At 59.6% G+C, this 24,619-nt stretch overlaps 1 protein-coding gene across 1 annotated transcript in view; it reads right to left on the bottom strand.

The window, feature by feature from the left end:
• Positions 1–24,619, bottom strand: part of Sorcs2 (sortilin related VPS10 domain containing receptor 2) — a 350,334-nt gene that overhangs the window by 114,890 nt on the left and 210,825 nt on the right. The window contains exon 5 of the mRNA XM_023724073.1: positions 2,243–2,342. Within this exon, the coding sequence (XP_023579841.1) occupies positions 2,243–2,342 (100 nt within the window). The remainder of the gene's footprint in view (positions 1–2,242; positions 2,343–24,619) is intronic.

Below are 24,619 nucleotides of genomic sequence, written 5' to 3'. Positions count from 1 at the left end.
GGGGCCAGTTCAGCCCATAACACCAGGTGCAGCTGTGGTGCCCAATAGTGCCAGGGCTTCCTGAGCAGGCACAGCAGAGCTCAGGGCAAGCGGACCTGGGCGCAGGAGGACGCCTGGTGGCAGAGCTGCGACCCACCCTCCCAGGGCCATCCAGGCACCAGAGTGACCACAGCTCCTGGGCGACTGCAGGCCTGCACTTCTCCCTCACTTCCTGCTGCTGGAGGGAGGGCCTCAGGAACCCCACAGGTTGGGGACAGATCTGTCTGCTGCTGTCCAGAGCTGCTTGGAGGCAGCAGAGGCACTTGCCGTGTGGCCTCTGGGCAGCTGCACAAGCTGCCTGGGCCTCTGCCTTCCCCCAGAAAACCGTGTGGCCATGCCGGTAATTAGGGGGCTGCTGGGCCAGCTGGCCATAGGTGGGGGGCGGGGGCTGCTCCATCACACTAGCTCTGCTCTCTGCAACACCCAGAATGTCCCAGAGGCAAGACTTTGGTCGGGCTCATGGCTGCCCTGACTGCAGGAGAACAAAGGAGGAAGTGGACCGTGGCACCTTTGTCCTGTCACCCAGGATGTCGCTGGTGGCCAGGGGAGCCCAGGGGCGCTGCGACTCCGCGAGCTCCTGGGCCATGGGTTCAAGGCAGTGATTTTCTGTTGGTGTGTGTGTGTGTGTGTGTGCCCGTGCTTTTAGTATTCAGTCCGACACTGACACTGGTACACTGGAGTAAGATGAAAATTCACATGAATTTTTAACACAAAACATGACACTTGAAAGCGACTCTGCACAGCACCCCTCCCCCGGGGTCCAGCCTTCACACCACGCGCGCCCTCGGGCTCAGAGGGCCGGGGAGGGGATGGCTGGGCGCCCAGGATCCCGTGTCGCGCCACCACCACGAGAGCGGAGCGCCTGCCCTGAGCATCCAGGCCACAGAGCCCTGTGCAGGGCGCGGGTGAGACGGTTAAGGGCGATCCACTTGTGAGAGCCCTTGCGGGGCGGGCGCCTGAGAGGCTCTCAAGAGCTGCTCGGCCTGGAACTGCCGCTCAGTCAGTGCGCTGGCAGCAGGGCTCACGTTTCCCCACAGCGCTTACCGCTACTCAGCACTGCGTGCCACGGGGGAGGGGCGCTGCCACCAGTGTCAGGGTGCCTCTGTCCCTGTGGCGGGGAGCATCCTCTCTGGGCCTTTTTCTCACTCCTCGCACAAACCCAGGGCTGGGCTCAGCGCTCAGCCCTTCAGCACCGCCATTTCTAGCAGGCTGGCGTTGCCCGGCCGGTGCCCCATCGCCGGGCGTGGGCACATGCAGGGCCTTCGCCTGCACCTGTGGTCTACAAATCAGGCTGGGGCTTCTCCCTGTGGCATGAGCCGCAGCCCAGCACACGGCAGATCTTAGGTGGACCAGGCTGGGGGCTGAGAAGCAGCTGGGAGACCCAGCCCGAATGGACAGCAGTCTCATTCCCTGGCTGTCACCCTGTCTCACGAATCTTCCTTACAGATGGGGAAACTGAGGCCCACGGTGAAAACAAGCTGTGCCCAACCGCACAGCTCGGTAGATACCAGTGAGCCTGGGAGGGTTAAAGACCTGCTGACCTCTGACCCCAGCAACGTGGGCTGGGCTCACACTGCCACAGGGACCCACCTGCTCCCTCAGACTTTGCTGCAGGGAAGCCCGGGAGCCCGAGTGTGGCAAAAGGTGCTCCAAGGCCTGGAGACCCAGGTTCAAATCCTGGACCAACACAAAGTGCAGTGGTGAATGCATCCTGTGGCTCTCTCTGAGAGGGCATTGCATCCCATTTCCTAATGAGGAAACTGAGGCACAAAGAGAGTGAGCTGAGACTGGTCTGTGTGAGTCTCCTACTGTGACCCTGAACTACTCTGAGCAGAGTCTGGCACGCAGGTTGGCTGTGCTTCATGCCTCCCCTGACATGCAGGGGTTCCCAGGTGGGCGAGGGTTCAGCCACATGTTTGGGGGATCCTTACAGAAGCCAGCAGGAAGGTGGCCTTGGAAGGAGAAGGATGCCCGTCCCACAGCCAGCCAGAGAGCAAAGCTAGGACACTGGCCAGCACCTGATGGGGTACTGCACAAACCCGAACCCACAGGACTTGAAGAGGCAGCTCAGTGTTGTCCTCAGGCTCTGCCAAAGGAGCTCATTCATGCCAGCAGCCACTTCCTATGTGCCCACAGTGAGGACAAATGTATCCCAGACAGCAGGAGGCTGTCCCAGGATTGGCCACCTCCAGCCAGCACGTACCTTTCTCTTGTTTGTCGGGCAGATGTAGAAGTTGTCGATGATGGTAGTGACACCAGGTTGCAGGGTGAGCTTGGTGTAGGACGTGCCGTAGTCCGACGACCTGTGGAAAGGGGCCAAGTGTCAGCAGTGTCCCACACCCAACGCAGCACCCACTGTGTTCCAGCCCAGGGCGAGCCCCTGAGCCCCCTGAGTGTTGTCCCCTCCATCCCCCTTGGGGTGGCATGATCTTGTGCACAGTGGAGAGCCTGGGCTCCCTGGGGGACAGGGAATGCACTCAGGCAGGCACCCCGGCCCAGAGCAAGGCCTTGAGGCGAGGACTTCTGGGCTTTGAAGCCCAGCACGTCACCTCCTGATGGTGCCATGTGCCAGCACTCCTCGGTCCCTCTGCTCCTTTGATTTCCCGCAGGACCTGACGCACAATATCACCATTTTCTCTCATAGAAGAACTAAAGGAGGCCCACAGGGGACGCTGTCTGCCTGAAATCACTCACCAAGCAGCGCTGACTCGAGATCAGAGGCCAGCTCGTGTGATGGCTGTCTGGCACCATCTGTGCACAGAGACCACCCTGTCACTCAGCACCACCGTGCCCCCGCGCACCTGCTTTTCCCCCAGATGCGAAGGTCACCAGAGCCCCAGCACCCAGGCTGACCCCCTTCAGTCCAGGTTGACGGTGGGCACAAGCTGGCAGGCGACAGCTGAGTACCTGCCAGGACACAAGGCCAAGGGCCCAGGGTCACAGAGGGTGGAAGAGCGGGTCCCAACCTCGCCACCCGGGGCAAGTCCCTCTCGGCCGCGCAGCAATGCAGGTGGGGGCTCTGCAGCACAAGAGGGACTTGACCACCATCCGCGCCGTGGGGGCCACAGATACAGAGGCCACGGAGTTCATTCTACACTGAGCCGAAGACTGAGAAGCCCGGAAAGCAAGCCCTTCCGGTCATGGTGGGAACACACTGGCTCCGCAGGTATGCGCCACAGTGCTGGGCTGGGGGCTTGGGTGGTAGCCCCGGCTCTGGGCGGGGCTCCCATCTCCGACCTCAGCACTCGGGGTGGCTGGGCCTCGCACCCCCATTTCAATGCAACCTACAGTGACTTGTGCCATGGCCTGAGCAGCCCTTTCCCTCTCGGGGCCCACAGAGGGGCTGGGTAGGCCTGGGCTTCTCACACTCATCCCTCGGTGCTGAGAGCTGTAGATGCCTCACATCAAGTGTCCCCGGGCATCTCCCTGTGGGGAAGGTGATTGGATCAGGGCCGGCTCACCTGAGGACTCATCCTGTGTCTCTACATGGACATTTTCTCTTCTAAATCTGCACCTAAAACCCAGTCCAGGAAGACGGGCTGTGTTTAGCACCTTTGCCTTTGGTGGTCAGGCGGCCACGTGTCCTTACAACCTGCAGAGGCCCAAGTTACAGGGTCCCTCCAGGTCAGGACAAGGGCCAGCCTTGGGCTCCCAGGAGGATCCAGCAAGCACGGCCCCTCTGGGGGCCCCCAGGGCCTGGGAACCTGCCTGACCTCTGCACCCCTGGGCTGGAAGGGCGGACCTAGCCACAGAGAACAGACATGTTTGCCTGGAGGAGGGGACTTAGAGAGCCTTACTTTACTCTCAGAACCTCTGGGAATTGATTTTCCTAGGCAAGGAGGGAGCTAGCAGAGGGCCCATTAGCAGAGGATCGATCCGGACATCCTCGGCATTCCAGGCACTGGAGGGAAAAATGGCTGTATTTATGAGCATGTGGCCCTGAGCATCACGCACACCCTGCCTCGCCAGCCTCGGGCTTGCCTATCGATTCCGCCTCAGCCTTAGCCCGTCCCTCCCCTCTGCCTCCTGCCAGGCACAGCTTCAGCCCAGATCTGGCCTCACCAAGCAGCCTGTGTCTCCCTGCTCACACCTCGGCCAGCTGCCCACAGCAGCTCACTCAAGGCCACTGCCAGGTGCGGGTCAGCTGTGGACAACGGGAACAGGCGCACAGGGCCCTGTGGCCCAGGAACCCACCTTCCAAGGGGCTGGGGAGGGAGGCCTGAATAGAGCCACAGAAACGCAACAGCCTCAGGGCAGCAGCAGAGGGGAAGCGTGCAGGGGAGGCAAGCGGGACTCTGTCTCTCAAGGCAGGGGGCCTCAGACAAGGGGACTGCTGCGGAGGCCTGGGAGGGAGGAGAGGCCACGGGGCTGGGGCACTGGTCCTGGACCGAATGCTGTCCCTGGCCGCACATCCCTTATGCATGCGGCCTCACTGGAAAACAGTGTTTGAGATGGGGTCAGCTAAGATGGGGTCACCCTGGGTTACTGTGTCAGGGAGGGGGGAGGCTGGGCCACGGACCCTGAGGCAAATGTCCAGGGGAGGGACACAGCTCCACAACACCCTGCGTCTGGGCTCTAGCTCCCAGGAGCCCGGAAGACAACGTTCAGTTGTTTTGGTCGCTCACCCAGCTTCTAGCACCTCACCGTGGCAGCCCCGGGAAGCCGAGGGCACGAGAGCCGGGGCCGGGGGCCACACGGGCTGCCCCATGCCACGCATCCCTAACCCAGTCCCTCCTTGTCTCCCCTCCGTGGCAATGCCCCAGACCAACACCTCATAGAAGAGGGGGCCAGTGTCCCACAGCTGCTGTGACAATCCCCACAGACACGGCTGAAATCAAGGCACACTGCCACCAGACAGCTCTGGAGCTCACACTTCTGAAACAGGCCTGGGGCGAAAGTCAATGTTGGCGTCTGTGAATACTCCAGGAATGGCGTGTCCCCTTATTTTTCCCCCTCCTAGAGGTCCCCTGTGTCCTGGGCTCGGCGCCTCAGCTTCCACCTTCAAAGCGCCTCCCTCCACCCCTCTTCATCACAGCGCCAGCTTCCTGGGACAATTCCCCCGGGATACCCCTCAGGATCCCACAGGGCGCAGGTGGATAATCCAGGATGATCCCCTCGTCTCAAGAACTTAATCCTACCTGCAAAGCCCTGTCACCATGTGAGGGCACCATCACACACGCTAGGCTTCTGCACCAGGGACTTCAGGCTCCTGACAGCAAGCAGGCCCTCCAACTAGGGCTGCGGTACACATAGGAGCCCGCTGGGGGTTGATGTGTCACAGCCGATGGGCTGCAGTTCACTGTCACAGGCAGCAGGGCCTGAGGCTGAAGAGGTGCCGTGGAGGAGACAGGAGCCATCCCCAGAGCCACAGGTGACTGGACCTGCTCTGTCCTTTGGCACCCACTGACCAGGTGGCAAAGGCCACCAGCACTGAGGAGAGAATTTGCTCGAACAAAAATATACCATAGCTGTAAAATATGCACTCAGTCAAAGAGTTGGCATAAAAAAAGAACCTAAAATACCTCACCATAAATTTATACTATAATACTGACACATATGGACACAGTAATATGCTGGATATATTGAGTTTGTTATAATCTATGATTCAAATTAACTTCATCTGCTCCTATTTTTAATTAATAGACTATACCCACAGTTTTCAGTTCACAGCAAAATCAAGCAGCACCGAGTCTGCAGCAAGCCCCATCCCACACAGCCCGACCTGCCAAGGCCCCCCATGCGCTGGCACATTTGGGCCTGCGTGGCCACTGCCTGACCCTGGAGGCCACGGCTCATACTGGGGCCATCTTGGATTCACAGATGTATGGTGGCACGGGCCCTCGGTTACACTGTCACTCAGAGCAGCGTCCCCACCACGGGACCACCAGTGTCCCCTGTGATCTGCCTGCTCTCCCCTCCCTTCCCCCAACCCACAAGGACATGGACCTTCTCACGGTCTCCACAGTCACCTTCTCTAGAGCATCCCTCACAGGGATGGCAGGACAGAGCCTCTCAAACCAGTCCTTTTCTTAGCAGTTCATACCTGAGTGTCCCCTGCCCGTTATCACCCTATTGCACTGCTCTGCAGTGTGGCCACAGAACAGCTGCAAGGACAGGGCCAGATGGACAGGACTAGGACTCATCCTATTCCTACAGGATGTGCAGAGCAGGGCAGCGCCAGGCAGGGGCCATGTGCTGAAGGGGGCGCAGTGGGGCTCTGTGCAGTGTCTCCACCCGGGAATTTTGCCTGCACTCTGCTGAGGGCTGTGAAGGGTGGGCTCATATGGCAAGGGGTCACTGCACGTGCACTGCGGGCTCACCATCACCGCAGGTCCAGGAAGACCATGGCGGCTGCGGGGTGGGCAGGGGACCAAGTGGTGGCTCCAGCTGGGGAGGTGCAGTGGGTAAGACTTGGCTGGATGGGGCTCAGAAGGAGGGAGGGCAGGGGCTGGGCTCAGTGTCGCGACAGCCCTGCGCGAAGGCTGCAAGACGTGACCAGGTAAGGGCGGCCACCGGGCTCTGTCCCACATCCCAGCAGGGGTCCTGGCTGCACATTAGGGCCTCAGCGTCAGCCTCTCCTCCCTGAGCACCAGAGGGTGGGCACCAGGGTCGCTGAGACTGGGACGACATGCCCTCAACATGCAGCCCCCCAGACCTGAGGCCAAAGACCGCAATGGCATCCAGCTCCTCATGAGGCTGGACAGCATTTTCCTGCTGCATTCGAGTATCCCTGTGTTCCCTCCAGCCCCATCTCTCCAACACATACCTCCTATGCTCTGGAGCATGCTTGGTCCTGTTACTGAGCATTACTGTAAAATCCAAAGTTCTAAGAATAATGCAGACAAACAAACCACAGCAACCACCACAAACCCCTTCTGAACACCTCCTATGTGTCCTGTGTTGTGCTAGAAGCAGGCCTCCCAGTCAAGGTGGCCCTGGTCCCAAGAAGTGAGGGAGAACAGAGCCAGCAGGGCACAGGCTGGCATCCAAGCCATGGGTGAGGGCTTATGACCACCACCCTCACATCGTCCACCGGAATGTAGGATGACAGTCATTGTCTCTCAATTCTGGGGCCAAAGTCAAAGAGTTGGAGGCCATGCTCCCTCTGAAGGCCACACCAGAGGGCCCTTCTGCACCTTCTGCCTCCTAGTGACTTCAAATTCCGAGCTTGTGACCACTCCATTCTGGTCTTGGCTTCTGTCTCCACATCAGATTTCAGACCCACCCTCAATCCAGATTGGCAACATTGCTATCTTTAGCTGACCACAAGTTGCCATGTCCAGTAAGGTCACACAGCAAGTTTCTGGGAGGCCCTGGAGTTTGAGGTGACCTTATCAACCCATACAAGCAGCTACACCGCCTGAACCCAACTCTGTACAGAGACCTCGCAGTAGAGGCCTCTGCACCCAGCACCTGTCTACAGCACCCATTTTTCCATGGAGAAAGATTGACAGGGAGTCAATACAGTGAAGCCCCTCTGGGCCTGAGGTCCCCGACGCTGGGTCCCAGGAAGAAGGAAATATGGACAAATGAGGAACAGGCACACCCAGGAAATGCTGGGGCCCCAGAGAGAGGGCTGCCACCTCTCTAGGCCACTCCCGGGCACAAGCAAAGCTGCAGGTGTGCACCTCCGGGTGATGTCACTTCTGGGAGGAATTCAGCTGAGGGACCTCTGGGGACAGTGAGGGCCATGTGGTCCTGGTGACAAGGGTTGGGGCACACTCCTCCTACCCTTTCCCATGCTGGCTGGGGGCTGCAGGCACCCCTCAGTGCAATGCCAGATGGCCAGTCAGGCAGGATCTTTGCCCAATCCTAGACCTAATGCCATCTGCCCTTGGAGCCCAAACAGGTCCCTGCCAGGCAGGACGGTGGTCATCAAGGCCACCCATGCAGCCAAAGGCCATGCACACAGCCGGCACCAATTGATGTTTGGCGGGTTCTGGTGGAGGTGCTCTGGCTGCCAGACCTGGAGGGAAGCTGTTGGGCCCTCTCTGGACAACAACCCAGGAAGGCCTCACTCCCTGCCCTGTGCCGGTGCCCACCCCCCTCCCTGCGGCCAGAGTCTATACCATCGCCAATTTCTACCACTGCACCCAGCAACTCTGAGTAGGATCGCTGCAATCTACATGTATTCAAATTAAAAAACTTAAAAATAAACACTTTAACTTCCAAAAATAAATAAATAAACAAAACCCAGAGTCTGAAATTGGGCAAATAGAAACAAGGAAGGCAAGCGCGGTTGGAAAATTGCTATTTGCAATCGGCTGCCTAATTGCTGAGTGTTTGTACACATTCACTTTTTAAAAATGATTTAATTGGGCCATTTTCATATTCTGTCATTATTTCATTGGCAGGGACATCTGCTCAGCCCCTCCCCCGCACGAGCCCCGCTGTGCACTCACTCAGTTCCACCCACCCTGGGAGGTCCTCACAGGCGTACAAGGGTGGACTGCACCTCTGGGCTCCCAGAAATCCCTGGGGAGGCTTCTATACTGTGAGATGGGTCTGCTGTGACCATCAGAGAGGGGGCCGCAGGGTGGGTGCAGGGTCACAGGTAGGCAGCCCAGGGAGCCCCTCTGTGCCTGCGGGTGAACATGCCCCAAGTTCCTCCGGACTCTGCGCCCAACAGCCAGCTGGCTCCCTGTCTCCACTCTGGAGATGAGAACTAGCAGCTACACTGGACAGATGGGGAAACTGAGGTCCAGGAGGTCAGGGACCTGTCAAAGATACGGGACACATGGCAGAGCACCGACTTCAACCCACTGTCTGGGCAAAGGCAGCATTTGCCGGAGATGTCCCTCCCTGCAGACTTCGTGCTGGGCACTGGCTGTGTCCTGGCAGGAAGTTTGTGGCAGGACCCGAGGAGGAGAGATGCACAGGCCACGTTAGTGCCAGGGGCCCAGTGGCTTCCTGAAGCCACAGCGGAGGGCTTGGCCCCACGGCCCAGGCTTCCTGAGCTGCGGCCTGCCGAGCACAAGGCGCTGGCTTCTCCCTGCAGCACACTGCACACCTGCATGAAGGCCACCGGTTGCGTGTGGCAGACAGTGACCCGGTCGCCCCTGCGACCACCAGGCTGCCAGTGCCCGCCACCGCGAGAGCTGCCCCACCACACACAGCAGCCCAGGAAGAGATCCAAGTTCAGCGTCTGAGGTAGGGTCCTTACAAAAGCCTACTGGCTTCACGCTGTCACAAAATCAAACCACTGCTGGCAGACCATGCAGAGCCAGGGCACCTTCGTGCTGTGTCTGTCCTCTGCTGCAGCAGGAGCTGAGCGAAGGTTGTGAGCCGAAGCAGACGTACACACGTGCATCCCCAGCAGGGTGCAGCCAGCAGGTGCCCACCAGGGATGCCTGCGGCGTAGCATGGTGAGGTAACCCATCAGAAGCGCGGCGTGCCCCCCATTCACAGACGAGAAACCTGAGGCCAGGGAGTGCTCAGGGCCTCACCCTGGGGCACAGCAGCTGCAGGTCTGGAGAAGCCCAGGCTGCTGCTTGGGGCCAGTCTCCTCTGTGCCGCCCAAGTGAGCCCCCGCTGGACACCAGCGTCACCAGAGACGGCGGCTTGACACAGGCCCATCCTGGACATGGAGACCTCTGGGTGCCGTTCTCACCCCAGCAGCATCTCAACGGCACTTCCGGGGCTTTGGTGCCAGCAACTGGAGACTGGCTGCAGCCACGGCACAAGGCCCAGGGGAGGCCCTCAGCTTAGGGCTCCTGACCCAGTGCCAGCCTTGGCTCGGCCCCACCAGAGGCCCCAAGGCCAGAGGGCTAGGGTGTGGCCGGAGCTCCGGGTATTCCAGGCCACCAATCAGTAGTGCCAGGCCCCTCCCACGGGCCTTGCCTTCAGACCTGCCCAGCCAGGGGGCCCCGCAGGCTGCCTGTGGGTGGATCTCCTGCAGTGGAGTGGGATCAGGCTGGGCCAACTCCAAGTGCCCCTTGTACCTCTTCTGCAGCATCACCAGCAGCACCTTGGGGACGGGCACAGACACTGTTGGCTCCCGGTCACTTTTGACTCCGTGGTGAGAACTCGGCCCTATTCCATGAATCCCTCTCACTTGCTGATCTGCCCGGAGCCCTGTGAGCCCCAGTGCCGGAGGTCGGCTCGCCCCAGCACACACACGAGAGCGCCTAGTGTGAGCCAGGCTTCACATGACGCTAGCAGGCAGAGGGGGGTCGCAGGGTGCTCCTGTGTTTGGGGGTCCAATACAAGTGGGCCCCTCATTCGCATCATGAGAGCAACCTATGCCAGCCTGTGGTCCTCATAAGGGCCCCGACCTCCTTGAAGACAGCATCAAAGGGTGTAGCCTGACTCCAGCCCTCTAGCCCAGCTCTACTCCACAGGCCTAAGCTCTAGCAGCCCCTGCTTCTGGGTAGGACACAATTCCAGCCTGCACGAGCCAAGAGTCAGGGGCCTGAGGACAGGCAGGAGGACCCTAAAGGCTACCCAAACAGCAGCCTGCAGACCTGGCTGCCATGCCACCCCTGACCCCGGCACTTAGGTCTGCCCGGGCGAGTGGAGTGTGCACAGGTAAAGCCACACGTTGGGCCAGAAGGGAGCGAGCTAGATCTGTTGCATCGATTTGCCTGCGCTGCCCGGGGCTTGCTGTGCTGGGAGGAAGGGGCGCAGCCGTTCTGGGAGTGTTATTTGCAGAGGCTGTAAATGCACAAGATGAGGCCTTTGCAATGGCTCTGCCCTGCCCAGTGGATTCTCTAGAAATTGTTTATGACCCTCCAGGCCCCCTGAGCCCGTGTCCCCGGGGTGGCCCTCCTGGCATCGCTGAGCTCCCTGCTGCTGACCTTGGCACACAGGGCTGGCACCTGCAGCCAGTGCTCCTGCTCCCAGCTGCTCTCACAGACCCCCAGCCAGGCACGTTTCCAATACCAGGATGGCGACAGCCACCTCCTAGCCCCACGGGCGGGTGGGCGGGAGGGTGGAGGCAGAGCTGCAGGCCCGGCCATTAGCAGCAGCAGGCACAGGGGCGGAAACATCCATTACCTCGGCAGCTCTGCAGGCCATAGGAAGGAGGCTGCCTTGTGCTGACACCATGCTGGGCCTAGTGAGAAGCCACTCCGGATGAGCTGCGGCTTCTGGGTTATTAGGGTAGTTACATTTGCTGGGTGTGGAGGCTCCAGGCTGAGCTCTGGGCAGGCAGGGGCGAGCCCAGGAAGATCCCAGCAGGGCAAGGGCAGAGGGGCTGGGAGAAAGCGGGGATCCACATGCCAGGCTCACCGAGCATTATGGTTTATATCTAGACACCCCAAAGCCTTGTGTCCCATCATCACAGGCAGGGCTTTGGTGGTGACTGGATTACAGGGCTCATGGCTGATTGCTGTTAGGAGGGGAGTCCCATGGGAAGAGGTCCCTGGAGGTGAGCCTAGTAAGCTCCTCCTCTGTTTGCTGCCCACCATGCCCTGAGCAGCTGTCCCCCGCCAGGCTCCTGTGCCATTCCAGCTTGCCTCAGAGCCAGCCAGCTATGGACCAAATTGTGAGCCAAAGTAAACCTCTTTTCCTCTAAGTTGTACGTGTCAGGTATTTTGTCCCAGCAATGAGAAAAATGACTAAGACAGTGGAGAAGGTCACACCAGCACCTCAGACAGATGAGCCCTTGCCTGCCCAGCAAAGTCCAGCCTCTTCCGCCTGCTGCCCAAAAATAATGGGATCAAGCGTCATCCCTGGAAGCCAGCCTGCCTGGGAGCCTGCCAGGCACCACATGCCTGCCTCACATGCGGTTGAGAAGCACTCAGGAGATCAGCAGAGTGCATGGGTCACTGAGCCACCAGACCCCTTCCCTCAAGGCAAGGGCAGGCAGGGAGTGCTGGCAGGGTGGGGATCGGAAAGGGAGGACTGGAAGAAGGCAAGGCAGGCAGGGACCGGAATCTGGGGGGGCCAGGGACAGGTCTGGAACAGAAGCTGCGCAGGGCTTCGACCCGGGATTATCTGGCGGTGACTCCAATCCACAGGCAGTAAAACATCCTTCCTGATAGGCAGACGCGTCCACAACTCCTCCTGGGATCATTGAAAAGGGGACAGAAACTCAAAAAGGCCACAGAAGCGACCAGAAGGCAGCTGTGGTGGTGAGGGCCGGGCCCTCCCCTCCCCCACTTCCTGCCTAGGCCCTCGGCCCTAAGTGAGTGTATTGAATGTGCCGTCCCAAGGACACACGCATGTCCTGTCCCTGTGTGGCCACGTTTCCTGCCTGTTGTGTGCTCTGCAGTGTCCTGTTCCTCCCAGTGCATGTGGCCGTGCAGATGGGTGATTCTTTTGGCCTCCGTGTTCATGCCCTTTCTAGGCCATATGCGTTTTAGAAAACCATTTGCTCCTACTCATTGGCGTGCCAAGCGGTCGTGCCCTCCGTGACCAGCTGTGCCATCACACTGACACGCCCACAGTGAGCTGGTGCTGACTGTCATCTGGAGGTGAGTCCCAGGAACAAGGACCTCCAAGAAGCCCTCTGAGCTTCTGTGTGGCACTTAAAAACGTGCTCTAGGACCCAAGAAAGTCTTACAAGGCCATATATACATACTTGGACAGGCTCTTGATGAAGACCACCATGAAGCAGCTCTGAGCAGGACTTAGAGTAACCACCTGGCTCTCCATGCTTACTCGTGAGTCTGTCCAGGCCCGGAGCCCCTTGTCTGGGAAGGGGCAGCAGACTCATAGTGAGTGAGCCTGGGAGTCACTGGGCACTGAGGCCTGTAACAACAGGTGACGCTCTGAAGCCTCAAAGGACAAAACAAGGTCACAGCCAAGGACACTTGGCTCCAACCTCAACTAGATAAAGATGGAGCTGTGGGCATCTCACTCCTGGATGGAGACCTTCGTGGAGATAACACATAGCTCTCCCAAATTCACATCTTCCTTGGAGAAGTCCTCCAGTGGTTCCTGGGTCCCCCACTGTTTGTTTGTTTGTTTGTTTGTTTGTTTGTTTGGTACAGGGTCTCACTACATAGCTCAGACTCACAGTGATCCTCCTGTCTCAGCCTCCCCAGTGCTAGGATTTTAGGCATGCACCCCCATACCCAGTCTTGGTGGCCAGCTTGGTATGTATGTGGTACCAGGGACTGAACCCAGGCCTGAAGCCCCTCCCAGCCTTCTTGAGTATTCCCCTCCCTTGTTCTGATAACTAAATAAATATGGGCTACCTAGAGAAGATCTTGGTCTTAGCCTTGAGAGAATCTCAGATTCTGTGAGAGGGTTTTGATCTTCCTGGAGCCCTGAAATCATTCCATATGTCTCTTACTGACCCTGTGCTGTCCACTCACTTGAGAGATTGCAGACCTGATCAATCTGCAATAACTAAGGGATAACATTAACCCAATAGGGTCTCACTATGTGATTCAGGCTGGCCTTGAACTCACTATGGATTCCAAGTTGACCTTGAACTCACAGCGGTCCTCCTGCCTCAGCCTCCTAAGCACTAGGGCTGTAGGCATGTGCTCCCACGCCCAGCTACAATGTAGCATCTTAAGCTGAAGGTCTCATTAACTCTTTGGGGCACCTGGAGCAAGGTGGTACTGCGTTCACCCACCAGTGCCCAGGCTCCAGGACCTCACACTCCACGTGGGTCTTTCGAGTAACTATTTACTACCTCCAGGTCTTGCTGCGGGGAACCCTAGTGATACATCGAGTGAATCCAAAGAAGAGAAAATATAAGCGGGGCTCAGCTGGGGTCCTCGAGAACATTTTGATAGAAAGCATGACAATTAGGAAATAAGACACAACAGAAACAATCCCCTGGCTCAGGAAAGGTCGGAGAAATGCCTTAAGTTGTGAAGCTGGGGATGAAGGTTTGTAATGGCAAAAGCTTCTTGGAATGCAAGACCAAAAGCAATTCTGTGATAAAACTGATACCTGTGACCTCCTAGCCCTAGGTCAGCCAGACCATGCACTCAGAGGGCATCGGAGCCTTCCGCGGGGTCACCAGAACCCCTGGCTGGGAGCACACGGGCAGGCCTCACTGAACCTAGCCGCTGTCAGCCCAGGTTCTCTCTGTCCCTCGGCTTCCCCAGTTCCCACTAGCCCCACACCCCACATCTCCCCCCGCAGAGGTCCCTGTCCCCTTGGGGATGAAGCCCTCACAGATTCCAGGAGCTCATGCTAGGCCTGAGGTGATGGCTCCAAGAAATCCACAGGCCCTGCCAGAGCCAGCAGCCAGGCCGCTGATCCCCAGGGGGCCACATGCCCTGCTGACCGCCTTCAGAGTTAACAGTCTTAGCCAGGCACCCCTCGCCATGGTGACAGGCATGGTGACAGGAGGTGGGACCCCGGGCAACTTGCCAGACTTCAGCTGTCCCTGCTATGCCTTGAGGGAAGCCAGGCTGCCCCAGAGCCATCATGAGGGCACAGTGCATACCAGAGACACGGGCAGCTCCCTTCCTCCTCCGGAGCACCCTCCCAGCAGCAGAAGGGAGGGGGCGGGACAGCATGTGGCTCATCCACACCCCACACGCCCCAGAGCCCCACCCTGGGATGTCCTGCCAGAGCCCCAGGCTATGGGTATGGTGTTTGCTAGTAATGTGACTCCTGGTGGCCTTAGGTCACTGGCATCTGTTTGACCTCAGAGAGGCAGAAACCGGGATCAGCATGTCCAAAAGCCTAGGCCACTGCTGCCACTGCGTCACTCTGGAATGTGGGCGGCATGTGGGGTCTCACCCCAAATCCTTGCACCCGCTCTGTCTTCCCAGCTAATCCCCCGGTGTCTGTTCCAGAGCCTCACCCTGGGCCTCTCTGGCTGACACAGCCCTGCACCTGCCACAACTCCAGCTCCTCTCTGTGGACTTTTGTCCCAGCACATGTTGTCACTTGAGGTAACACTTTCATGGCCCTGACGTTACACTTTGTTGAGCCGTCACCCATCTCCCTGTGTAGCCTTCAGGCTCCAGGGCCAGGAGCGCGGGTGTCCGCCCCCTGCCAGCCCCAACAGTGGCAGCGGCATCTTGTAGCCCACCGCTCCCTAGGTGAGCCCTTCTCAGATGGGAGCCAGGCTGCGGACTCCAGCCCTGGGGATCCTGCCTACGCCGGTGCCACTACAGAAAGCTCCCTCCCCAGCTGCCAAGTGCAGAACCCAGTCACAACTCAGGTGCCCACAGGGTGGCACGGGCTGGACCCACCCAGCGTCCTTGCCCATAGCCACACCTTGCTCCATCCGCATGCTCCCAGGAGAGGCAGATTGTCTGCAAAAGTTTGCGAGATGGTTGAACGCCCTCCCAACACTTGCCATAACGGCAATAAAGGGCAGCGAAATTACAGCTGGCGCAGAGCCGCCGCATCTCAACCCCTTGCTCCCCCCCGCCGCCCATCACCCCTCCCAGCCAGACACCCTAATAACTTAATGCACTCTGCTCCCAGGCAAGCCAACCGAAGGTGGGTGGAAATGGGCAGAACATATTTCTCCGATTCTTAAGAATCCCATTTGAGAATTAAATAATGACAAGATGCCTTTAAGCGCTTGAAAATTATGAGTAAAGCTGTTCCCAGAGAAGGCTTGTTGTTTAGCAAGCACACAGAATTGAGCATTCCGACCACAGGTTTGCAGAACCCAGCAGTGGGAGGAGAGTGCGCAGGCCAGGCTTGCGGGACACTTGCTGGGTGACGCGGGGTCCCCGGGTGGGGAGTCTCACTGCACCGTGGGCTCTGCCTGTCCCTGTGCGGAGTAGGTCTTACTGGGACCCACACACGGCCATGTGCCAGCCCCCACTGTGTCCAGCCAGCTTGGAGCCTTGTGTCCAGCAGGCGAGGAGGGACAGTGCAGGGACAGTGTGGCCCTCTGTAACCCACTCCTCCTGGAGCCAAGGTGAGGCCTGGCCACCCCCGCGGGGTCTCTGCCCACCATGCTGACCAGCGAGCCATGAGGATGTGGCTGGGACGCACGGTTCTCCAAGGCACATTGTGAATGCGCAGGGTCCCATTGTAAGGCTAGAAAACAGGCTCAGAAAGGTTAAGCAATGCGGTCAGCATGCCAGTCAGTGTGGTGTCCACTCAGTTGGTTCTGCTGTGCCCCAGGAGGACTGGCAGAGCACACTTCTGCACGTGAATGGGTGAGGTGTGGAGGGTGGCCCTGGGTAACCTCCTCTCTGGCACTGCTCCTCTGACCCACCTCATCACCACCATGAGCTAAGCTGCCCTGCCCTGCCCTGCCACAGCCTTCCACCATGCTGCTGCCGCCTTGGAGATGTGGGCCGTGGCCTAACTCATGAGCCAAATTCACCCCTCCTCCCTAAGGTGTGGGTGTTCCAGAGACAGCAAAACACTGCCATAGGCAGGTAGGTAAAGCAGGCGGGAGCCAGGTCTGCCGGCTCTTTTCTCCCAGCAGCCTGCATAGAGAGCTGCAGCCCTCAGCACCAGAGCCCCAGAGTGCCCTTCAAGCCCGGGAAGGCATGGGAGCTCCCAGGGAAAGGAAGACAGGAGGTCTGCGGACCAAGTGAAAGGGGCTTGGCTGAGGCCCCAAGGCCACGGAGTGCACACAGGACAAGCGTGGGGTAGTGACAGGCACGTCCTCCCTGGCTTCCAGCCTCCTGGGGAGGTGGGTCCTACACTTCACTTTGTGGGTTTCAAACGACAGCCAGGCCTGCATGCGTGGGGGCGAGCAGAGACAAGGAGGGGGCCCCCAGCCCCACACCCCACACGACTAGGAAAAGCAAGGGCAGCAGCGGCTGGTGACGCTCTGGGCCTGTCTCCGTTTGGCCACCCTGCCCTCTAGGGACAGCCCCACCTGCTTCTCTGTCCCTTCCTCCCTCTTTCCGACTGAGAGGAGGAAATACACACGTCCTGGGTACAGCTCTGCGTCGCCCTGGGCTGGGCCTTCCCGGGGGACACAGATGCTGGGGAGGATTGTGAGTCGGTTCTCCATCGCTGTGACAACATAGCTGAAGGTATGGAAGAAGAAGATGGCTACTGGGGCTCGAAGCTTCAGAGGTTGCAGCTGATAGTCAGCTGGCTCCTCCCTGCAGCCCGAAGTGAGGCAGAAACATCACGGTGGAAGGGAAGGAGCGGTTCACCTCGCGGCAGCTGTAAACAGAGGAAGGGCCAGACAGGCCCAGGGACAGCACAGACCCTCCAAAGGAACGTGTCCTCCCACGGCCACTGGGCTCTGGGGCGCTCAATAGGGTCTGAACCACAGAGCCAGGAACACGTGCCTCATGTTTTCACCTCAGCAGGTCTGGCCAACCTGGTGAGGGAGAAGACGCTGCTGGGACAGGAAGGTGATCTCTCTGGAAGTCAGGGAACACACAGTGCAGCAGGCAGCTAGGGACAGACAGCAGGGCACCCATCCACCTTGGAGCTTCAGACAGGAGTTTCCCTGGCAGGGCCACAGAGGAAGCCTTGGCCTTCTGCTGCCCCCCAGGGTCCCGTAAGAACAGAAGCCCATTTTGTCCCCTCCCATTTCGGGCTGGAATGAGAAATGGCAGCAGCACACTGGGCCCCGGGGCGCCCGCCAGTCAGAGCTGGTTTCACAAGCCCGCCCCACGCTCTGCAGACTCCGAACCGTGCTAATCAGGCCAGTAAATGCAACATTTAAAGATCAGAGGGTGCACAGTTACAGTCTATTAAATTAAATTCACCATCAAGGGTGAAAGCAGATAAGCTGGGGTTATTCTAGTCATGGCAATTAAGAAAAAAGAAAGGCGCGTTCTGAGAGAGATGTAATTTCATGGTGGCTGGAGCCACTGTGGCGCTGCCCGGGGGCTCCTGGGTCACAGGGTGGTGTATGAGGGTGGCAGCCTCTGCTCATGCTCTGGCTCAGCCCGTGCCAGGGACACTCCAAGAGGGGACCCAGAGCCTGTCCCCGGTCAATTCCAGAACACAGTCACAGGGTAGGAGGCTAACGCCCAGCCTTCCCTCCCAGGTCACAGCCAGGCAGCAAGCACGGCTCCCGGGCTGCCCGCGGTGCTGGGGCACACCTCTCAGCCTTCCCGCCCTCGCCCCACCGCTTCCTCATGGCTGGTCCCAGCCCCTTGGGAGCTCTGCGTTCCTGTCTGCGGATTAGGTCGATGAGAGTGAGGGTCTGGGTCACTACATCCAAGGGTGCTGTGGCTGAGGCGTGGCTCAGTGCTGCCTCACCCTCCTGAGTCCCCCTCCTCAAACAAATCAAGAATGGACTTGAAAATGCTGTTAGCCCCCACATGCCCTGCCTCTGCAGCCGTCCTATGCCCCACACTGTGTCCACCCTAACTCTGCTCAGCTCTGTAACCTGGGACCACCTATTTCTGGCACTGGCCAGCCACTACCTGTTGGGCTCAGCCGGGAGAAAGAAGGCCGGAGTGTGCATCCCCACTCCTCCACGCCTTCCACAGGGCTTCACCTCCTCACCACACATTGTATCCTGGTCCTGGTTCTCCTGGGCTACAGGACCGTCCCTGCACCCCCGACCCTGTCCATACCCTCTGAGCTCACTGTCCACGGAGGCCCCAGGGCCTCATCCATCCATGTAGCACGTGCTCTGTCCTGTGCCCGGAAGCAGGTGCTGGCTGCCTGTGCGGGCCCAGAGCTCTTGTGGACACAAGTGGCCCCAGCCCAGCACCCTGCATGTCCTATGCGTCCCACAGGCCCATTTCCACAGCTCACCATGTGGCGGGGCTGTCCTCATGCCACTCCTACCCCACAATGACCAGGGGCCTCCGAGGCATCCCCAGAACTCCCCTAGAGTGACAAGATTTCAGCCCTTCTTTCCTGTTCTAGTTTTTCTGCCTGTCCCCACCTACGTCCCTTTCAACGGGCACTGGGGTGAGCTCTGCAGCGAGGGGCTCTCCTCGGAGCCCTGACACGTGGCGCAGCGGTTACTTTTTCCTATTTTGAGCTGGGAGGGCTGGGCCCCGTGCACACCGGGCAAGCGCTCTGCCACCGAGGTGCAGCTCGGCCCTGTATGGGCTTTTTTTAATGCAACAAAAATAATCGCACTCACTTGGCAGCGCACGGACCAAAACGAAAATAGCCTCACTGTTTTATTCCTGACTGTAAATCACACTGCACTGCACAAGCCCAAGTAGCACATGAACATCTAAGAAGAGAAGTGCAGATAGCCTGCTCGATCCCTCCCTAGGTGGCCGTCACCACGTGGGTGTCGACAGCCCCATCCCATCCTTCCCCACTCTGTCCACCTGCTGCAAGCCAAACCTAGACCCCCAGCAGGCCCATGTAGCTCCCACATCCTGGGACAGCTCCTACGTGGCTCTTCACACCGTGGGCCTAGGCAGACCAAGCAAGCAGGTGACAGGCCATGAGGGAACTACCCCATCCAGACAGGACCAGCCACGTGATTTCCGGGAACCAGGACAGAACGGGGCCTCTCAGGAATTTCATTCCAGCAGAGCATGAGGCAAAAGTGGAGCTTTCTGAGCATGGGGGGGGGGAGACCTGGGGTCGGGGTCAGACCCAGGAGAGCCACTGTGAGCTAGGTGATGCAGCCGCGATCCTGTCTCTGCGGCCCCAGCCACAGCTTAGAAGACATGTCAGTGACGTGACAGGTGACACCAAGGACAGAGGGAGTGTGTCTCCTCTTGCCAGAGAACCAGCAAAGCCACAGGGGCCCGCTGCAGAGTCCAAGGCTGGCTGCCCCTCCCCCTGCCCAACCGTCTGAGCACACAGGTCACTGCGGCAGACCCCCATCGCCAGGGCAGCCTCTCATTCTAGATGGGGGCTGAACATCTCTCCCATCCTGCATCCCACTCGTGCTGCTGTCCTCAGAGAGGCCTGGAGGGGGCTCGTGGGGAAGGACACAGGGGCATGAGGCCTGAGACGCAGACAGGCTGGGGCGGTGCCAGTCTGTGTGGTCCAACCCACAGCTCCACTTTATAAAGGGCAGTGGCCTTTCCCATCGCCCCAGATCCCCACCTCTGCCCCAACTGCCTTCCTCTGCTCTCACATGTTGTTCCCTTGAGAGAGACAACAGTCAGCTTTGGGTCTGCATCATCGGTCCCTTCCTGTGGACCACCCCGACCACACAGTCCTCTTCCCCCAGCAGGCAGAAGTCACAGCTGGTGCTGTTGAGCCCTGAGGCCTCACTCTGGCTTCCCAAGAACTTCTCTGGTCCTGGTCTGAACCGCTGTAACCATGCACAACCCTGTGTTGATGGAGGACAGGGAGAGCTGGACGCCCACAGATAGCCCAGAGGCCATGCCCACTCCTGATGGCGCCCCCCGTGACTCAGAACACAAGAGCCCAGCCCCCCGGGGGCCGTCTGGTGGTCAAAGAGCCCCTCCTCATGGCCAGGGCTGAGGGACACCGACCTGCCAGGGAGAGCACAGGACAGGCAGGGCCTCCGTGTCCACCACAGGCAGAGGCCGCTGGGCACAGGAGCCGACACCCAGGCCTCCCTGAGCTGCGCCTCCTTGGAGGGACAAGGGGGCTGTTCTTCCACGTAATTACAGGGGAAATTAAGCAATCACCAACCCCACTGGCAGGTGCATAATTAATTTGGGGAACTTAATTGTGTCTTATTGGGGAAGGTTTCCCCATTCCAGTCAGACTTTACAAAGAGAGAAAGGAGGGAAAACCACACCTACACATGCCTTCTGGCTCGAGGCCCACAGCGACAGTACAAGCTCGAGGTCATGTGGTGCAAGCGGGCGTCGAGGTGGGGAGACGTCTGCCACCCCACTGGCCCGGGCCTGCTTTTATCGTGTGGGTTAAGTACCCGGCCAGGATACATAGGGCCACTGTGTCCACACCCCTGTGACAGTCCTGGAGCCCTCACCCTGATGAGACCATCACAGCACTGAGGTCCTGCATCCCGGGTGCTGGTGAGGCCCATGTTCACGTGGACAGGCACAAGTGACAGGGGACACCACAGACATGCCGCTGCTTCCCTTCCTCCCTCCAGAAGGAGGCTGACATATGGATCAGGGCAAAATACAGTGAAGGACCTGGGCTGGACAGGAAGAGGCTCCACGCCCAGCACTGGGCCACCAGAGTGCCGGGCTGGGACCTGGGCAAAGGGCACCTCACAGAGGTCCTGGCCTGGAGGGCAGCACTGATGAGGGTAGGTCAGGGGCCCGCATCCCCGAGAAACATGGGGGTGTCCCAGTGTTCTGAGGGGTTCACACACATCCAAACAGGAAGAAAGGCCCACAGGGGCTGCTGCAGCACCCGGGCTTGCTGGCAGTCAAATGCAGGCTGGGCACATACTGCCGTGTGGAGCAGAACCACTGCCCACGGCAGGCCCACCAGGTGTGCTGCTGTGGGCTGAGCCCCCGCCTTGCTAAAAGCCCTGGGGCTCAAGGAGGACACCAACTCAGGCCTCCCTCCACCTGAGTCCACTCAGGCCCCGTCACTGCCTCCTGAGGTGGGCACAGCCCCGCCTCAGCCCAAGCCACAGGACCTGGAGGTCAGGTCTTCTGGAGCCTGGCTGCACCCCCGCCAGCACGTCCTTCCTTACGTGCGATATCCTTCCCCAGTAGGCCTGCCACACACCAGAGGACGGGACCAGGGCAGACGAGGACTCCCGTGTGGGTAGCAGGGAGGAGGAACGGAGGGTGGATGTAGAGTAAACCACAGGCCATGGCTGCGAGAGGCAACGCGGAAGCCGGAAGCCAGAAGCCAGGCACTGCCCGCCCTGCTCCTGCCATGGTGTCAGCAGGCTCCGCATCAGTGTCCTTGGTTAGTACCCCGTGTGCAGGCTGAGCTGAGGCCAGGGGTGGCTGTGTGTAGGCAGGGTGCTCCAGCAGCTGTGGGGGGCTGGGGCAGGGCAGGGCACTACGAGGCAGAGGGGATCCCCAGGGCAGGATTGTGTCCATTGCATCCCCCAGAGTCCCGACGGTGTCTGGGGCCTGTCGGACACTGGTGACCCTTGCCTGACAGATGAAGGGTGGCCATCCCACCCCTCCTGAACCAGCCCAGGGATGGGGATGCCAGGGCCTCTCTGTCCTATTTGCCATGAATTTTGATGAGGCGCCAGCCTTGTCAAGCAGCAGTTTAGCCCCAGCAGGGTCCCTGTGCAGACTCTGGTGTCTGAGGGGACAGTGCATGCAGGAGTAGAAGGCAGAAAGCCCCAGGTGTGCCTCTCCCAGACACTCTGTCCTCGGTGCTGCCCTGCCCAGTCCCAGCCCCAGGAGATGGGACTGCTTTCCTCCCAAAACCGTCCTCCTCCTCCTCCTCCTCCTCCTCCTTCTCCTCCTCCTCCCTGCCCAGGGCCCTGTGTGTCTGGGCTGTCCGAACCAGAGCTCCTCCTATCTGCACCACCACAGTGCGGGGCAGAGCCAGGCGACTCTTCTCCCTGCCCAGGGTCAGAGCCTGTGTCCTCCAGAGCCCTGTCGCCTCCCACCTGCACACACGGTAGCTGGGTTCCCTACACACGTGTGCACACACGGTAGCCAGGGTCCCTGCACGTGTGTGCACAGCTCCAGACCTGGCCGCGCTGCAGGAGGCCTGTGACTGCCAGCTCCTGCCCTCCCCTCCCCCAGGTCCCACTCCAGCAGGCGCTTTGTGTCCACTCACTGCATTTCCTCCTCAGGATGCCCCGGGGGCCAGGGCCCCAGAGGTGGGAGGGCTGGGCTTCTGCATTTTGGGCCCCAGCTCCTGCCCACACCTGCTCTGCACCACTGCCCCAGCATACTCACAGCCTCCGGACACTCTGGGACCACTTCCATTTGCCATCCCAATTATCTGAGCAGCACAGTCCTGTCCTGTCCCTCCACCCCCACCCCACAACATGAGGCATGTCCCACAGCTACACATCAATCAAGGCAGGGCCCTGGTCACACATGGTCACTGAGCCCTGGATGTCAGAGCCTGGCCCACAGCCACCAAGAGGTCCTAGATCACACCGAGGCCCCGAGCCCCAGGTGCAGACCACAGAGAGGGACTCCATTCTCCCCCTGCAGGACCCCAACATATCCCGCTCTGGGGAAGTTGAAGCCAACTGAAAGGCGGGGCAGGGATAGAACCAGGAAGAGGGGCCTGATGCAGCCAGCGAGCACTCAGGAGATGGTCCAGAGCAGAAAGTCAGCTTTTGGCAATGTCCAGCTCTTGTCCCTGTCACTCTGCCTTTCTATGACGTTCCTAGAGGCCTCTAACTTCTTTAGGCCAAGCAATGGGTTTTCCTGGAAGAGGATGGGGTTGGGATGGACCGGGCTCTTCCCCTAGGCCAGAGCCAGAGCTCTGCAGCTGACACAGACAGGCTGGGAGCTGACGGAGAGATCCTGCCTAGGCCATGCTCCAGGCCACACTCCAGGGGACTTTTGTGGCCTCTGGCTGGGTCCCCACCATGCTGAGTCTCCATGGAGTCTGTCTCCTTGGAGAAGCTGGGATAGCCCAGCAGGAAAGCTCTGACCCACCCAGCGCGTGCTGGGAGGGACTGAGAAGTGGCCCCTGCCACCCAGAGCCTTGGGGTCCCCCCCCGACCGCAGCGCCATTGGACCATGGGGACGTGGAAGGAGACCCTCCTCAGATAGCCCAGGCCTGTGAGAGGCACACTGCAGGCCCTGCACCTTCTCTCCGGCCTTCGCATCCACCAAGGGCCTGAACAGAGGGATTCTGCAAGGCAGCGGTGCAAGGCCAAGGGAAGCCGGGCGCGGGTCCTTCCGCCACCAAGAGCCCCTCGGTGACACGGGCGTTCTCTGCCACTCTGACCCTCAGTTTCCTCCTCTGTCAGTGTCTGACAGTCCCTCACAGCCTCATTCAGTGTGGATGAGGTTGCTGCTGTGCGGAGCTCCCGCCCTGGATCACGCAGCCTCCTGCTTCACGCCCCGCATCAGTACAGACTCAGGTGCCGGGTGGGCGCCGGGTCAGCAGCCTGGGCGGGACAGCCGCGCGCCCCTCCCGCTCCAGAGACCAGGCCCCAGCTCTGCTCCCTCTGCCCCTGGGATTCACCTCTTTTCTTCTCTGTAGCTGTGGCCTTTTCAGGCATGGCTGGTGCATAATGAATCCCCGTTATAAATTGAGAAAAGGCCCTTTTTCTCCCTGCGGCTTGGCCTTTCTCCTTATTGTTATCACGCTGGCTTGTAAGAAAACGGATCTCTTGAAGACACGGATTTCTCCAGCGGATTTCCTGATGAACAAAATTAAGTTGCTAATTTTATAGCCTCTGTGCGGAGCGCCTGGCCCGCTGCCCTGAGTCGGGGAGCAGAAGAGCAGGGGCGCCCCAGCAGCATTCCAGAAAGCTCTCACTCCTGGGGGTGGGGGCAGGGTGAGAAGCCTTGGCTTTGGCATCAGTGCCACGTTTGAATGTTTGCTCTTCTGAGCGCAAGCAGGTCTCTGTGTGTGAAATTTAAGATAGCGCTCCCACGACACCCAACAACAGTGGGATGCCGGCCGTGGGCGTCAGCCTCTGATGGCCAGGGCCAGTGCTCGCTTCTCTGGAGACGGTGTCGACTTCCCTACCTCCCAGGCATGGAGGCCTGGACACTTTGCAGGGTTCCTGACACAGGGGTGCACAGGGAGGCAGCCACGTTGGCAGTAAGCAGCAGTCCTTTCGGTCTCGTCTCCTCTTCCTGACATGTACTTCACAGGACCAGAAGAACCTTCTGGAACCAAGACGTACCCACTCGTATCAACAGAGCTCCAGATTCTGGATGTTCTCTCCACCCCCAGAATGCCCTGTCCTGTGCTTGCTTTGGACTGAGCTGCTGTATCCGCCAGGCAATTC

Source organism: Octodon degus, unplaced genomic scaffold (assembly GCF_000260255.1).
Source record: "Octodon degus isolate 3935 unplaced genomic scaffold, OctDeg1.0 scaffold00006, whole genome shotgun sequence".
NCBI classification, from domain to species: domain Eukaryota; kingdom Metazoa; phylum Chordata; class Mammalia; order Rodentia; family Octodontidae; genus Octodon; species Octodon degus.
The sequence above is the reverse complement of the archived record's forward strand: the minus strand, read 5'-3'. Positions and strand labels throughout refer to the sequence as shown.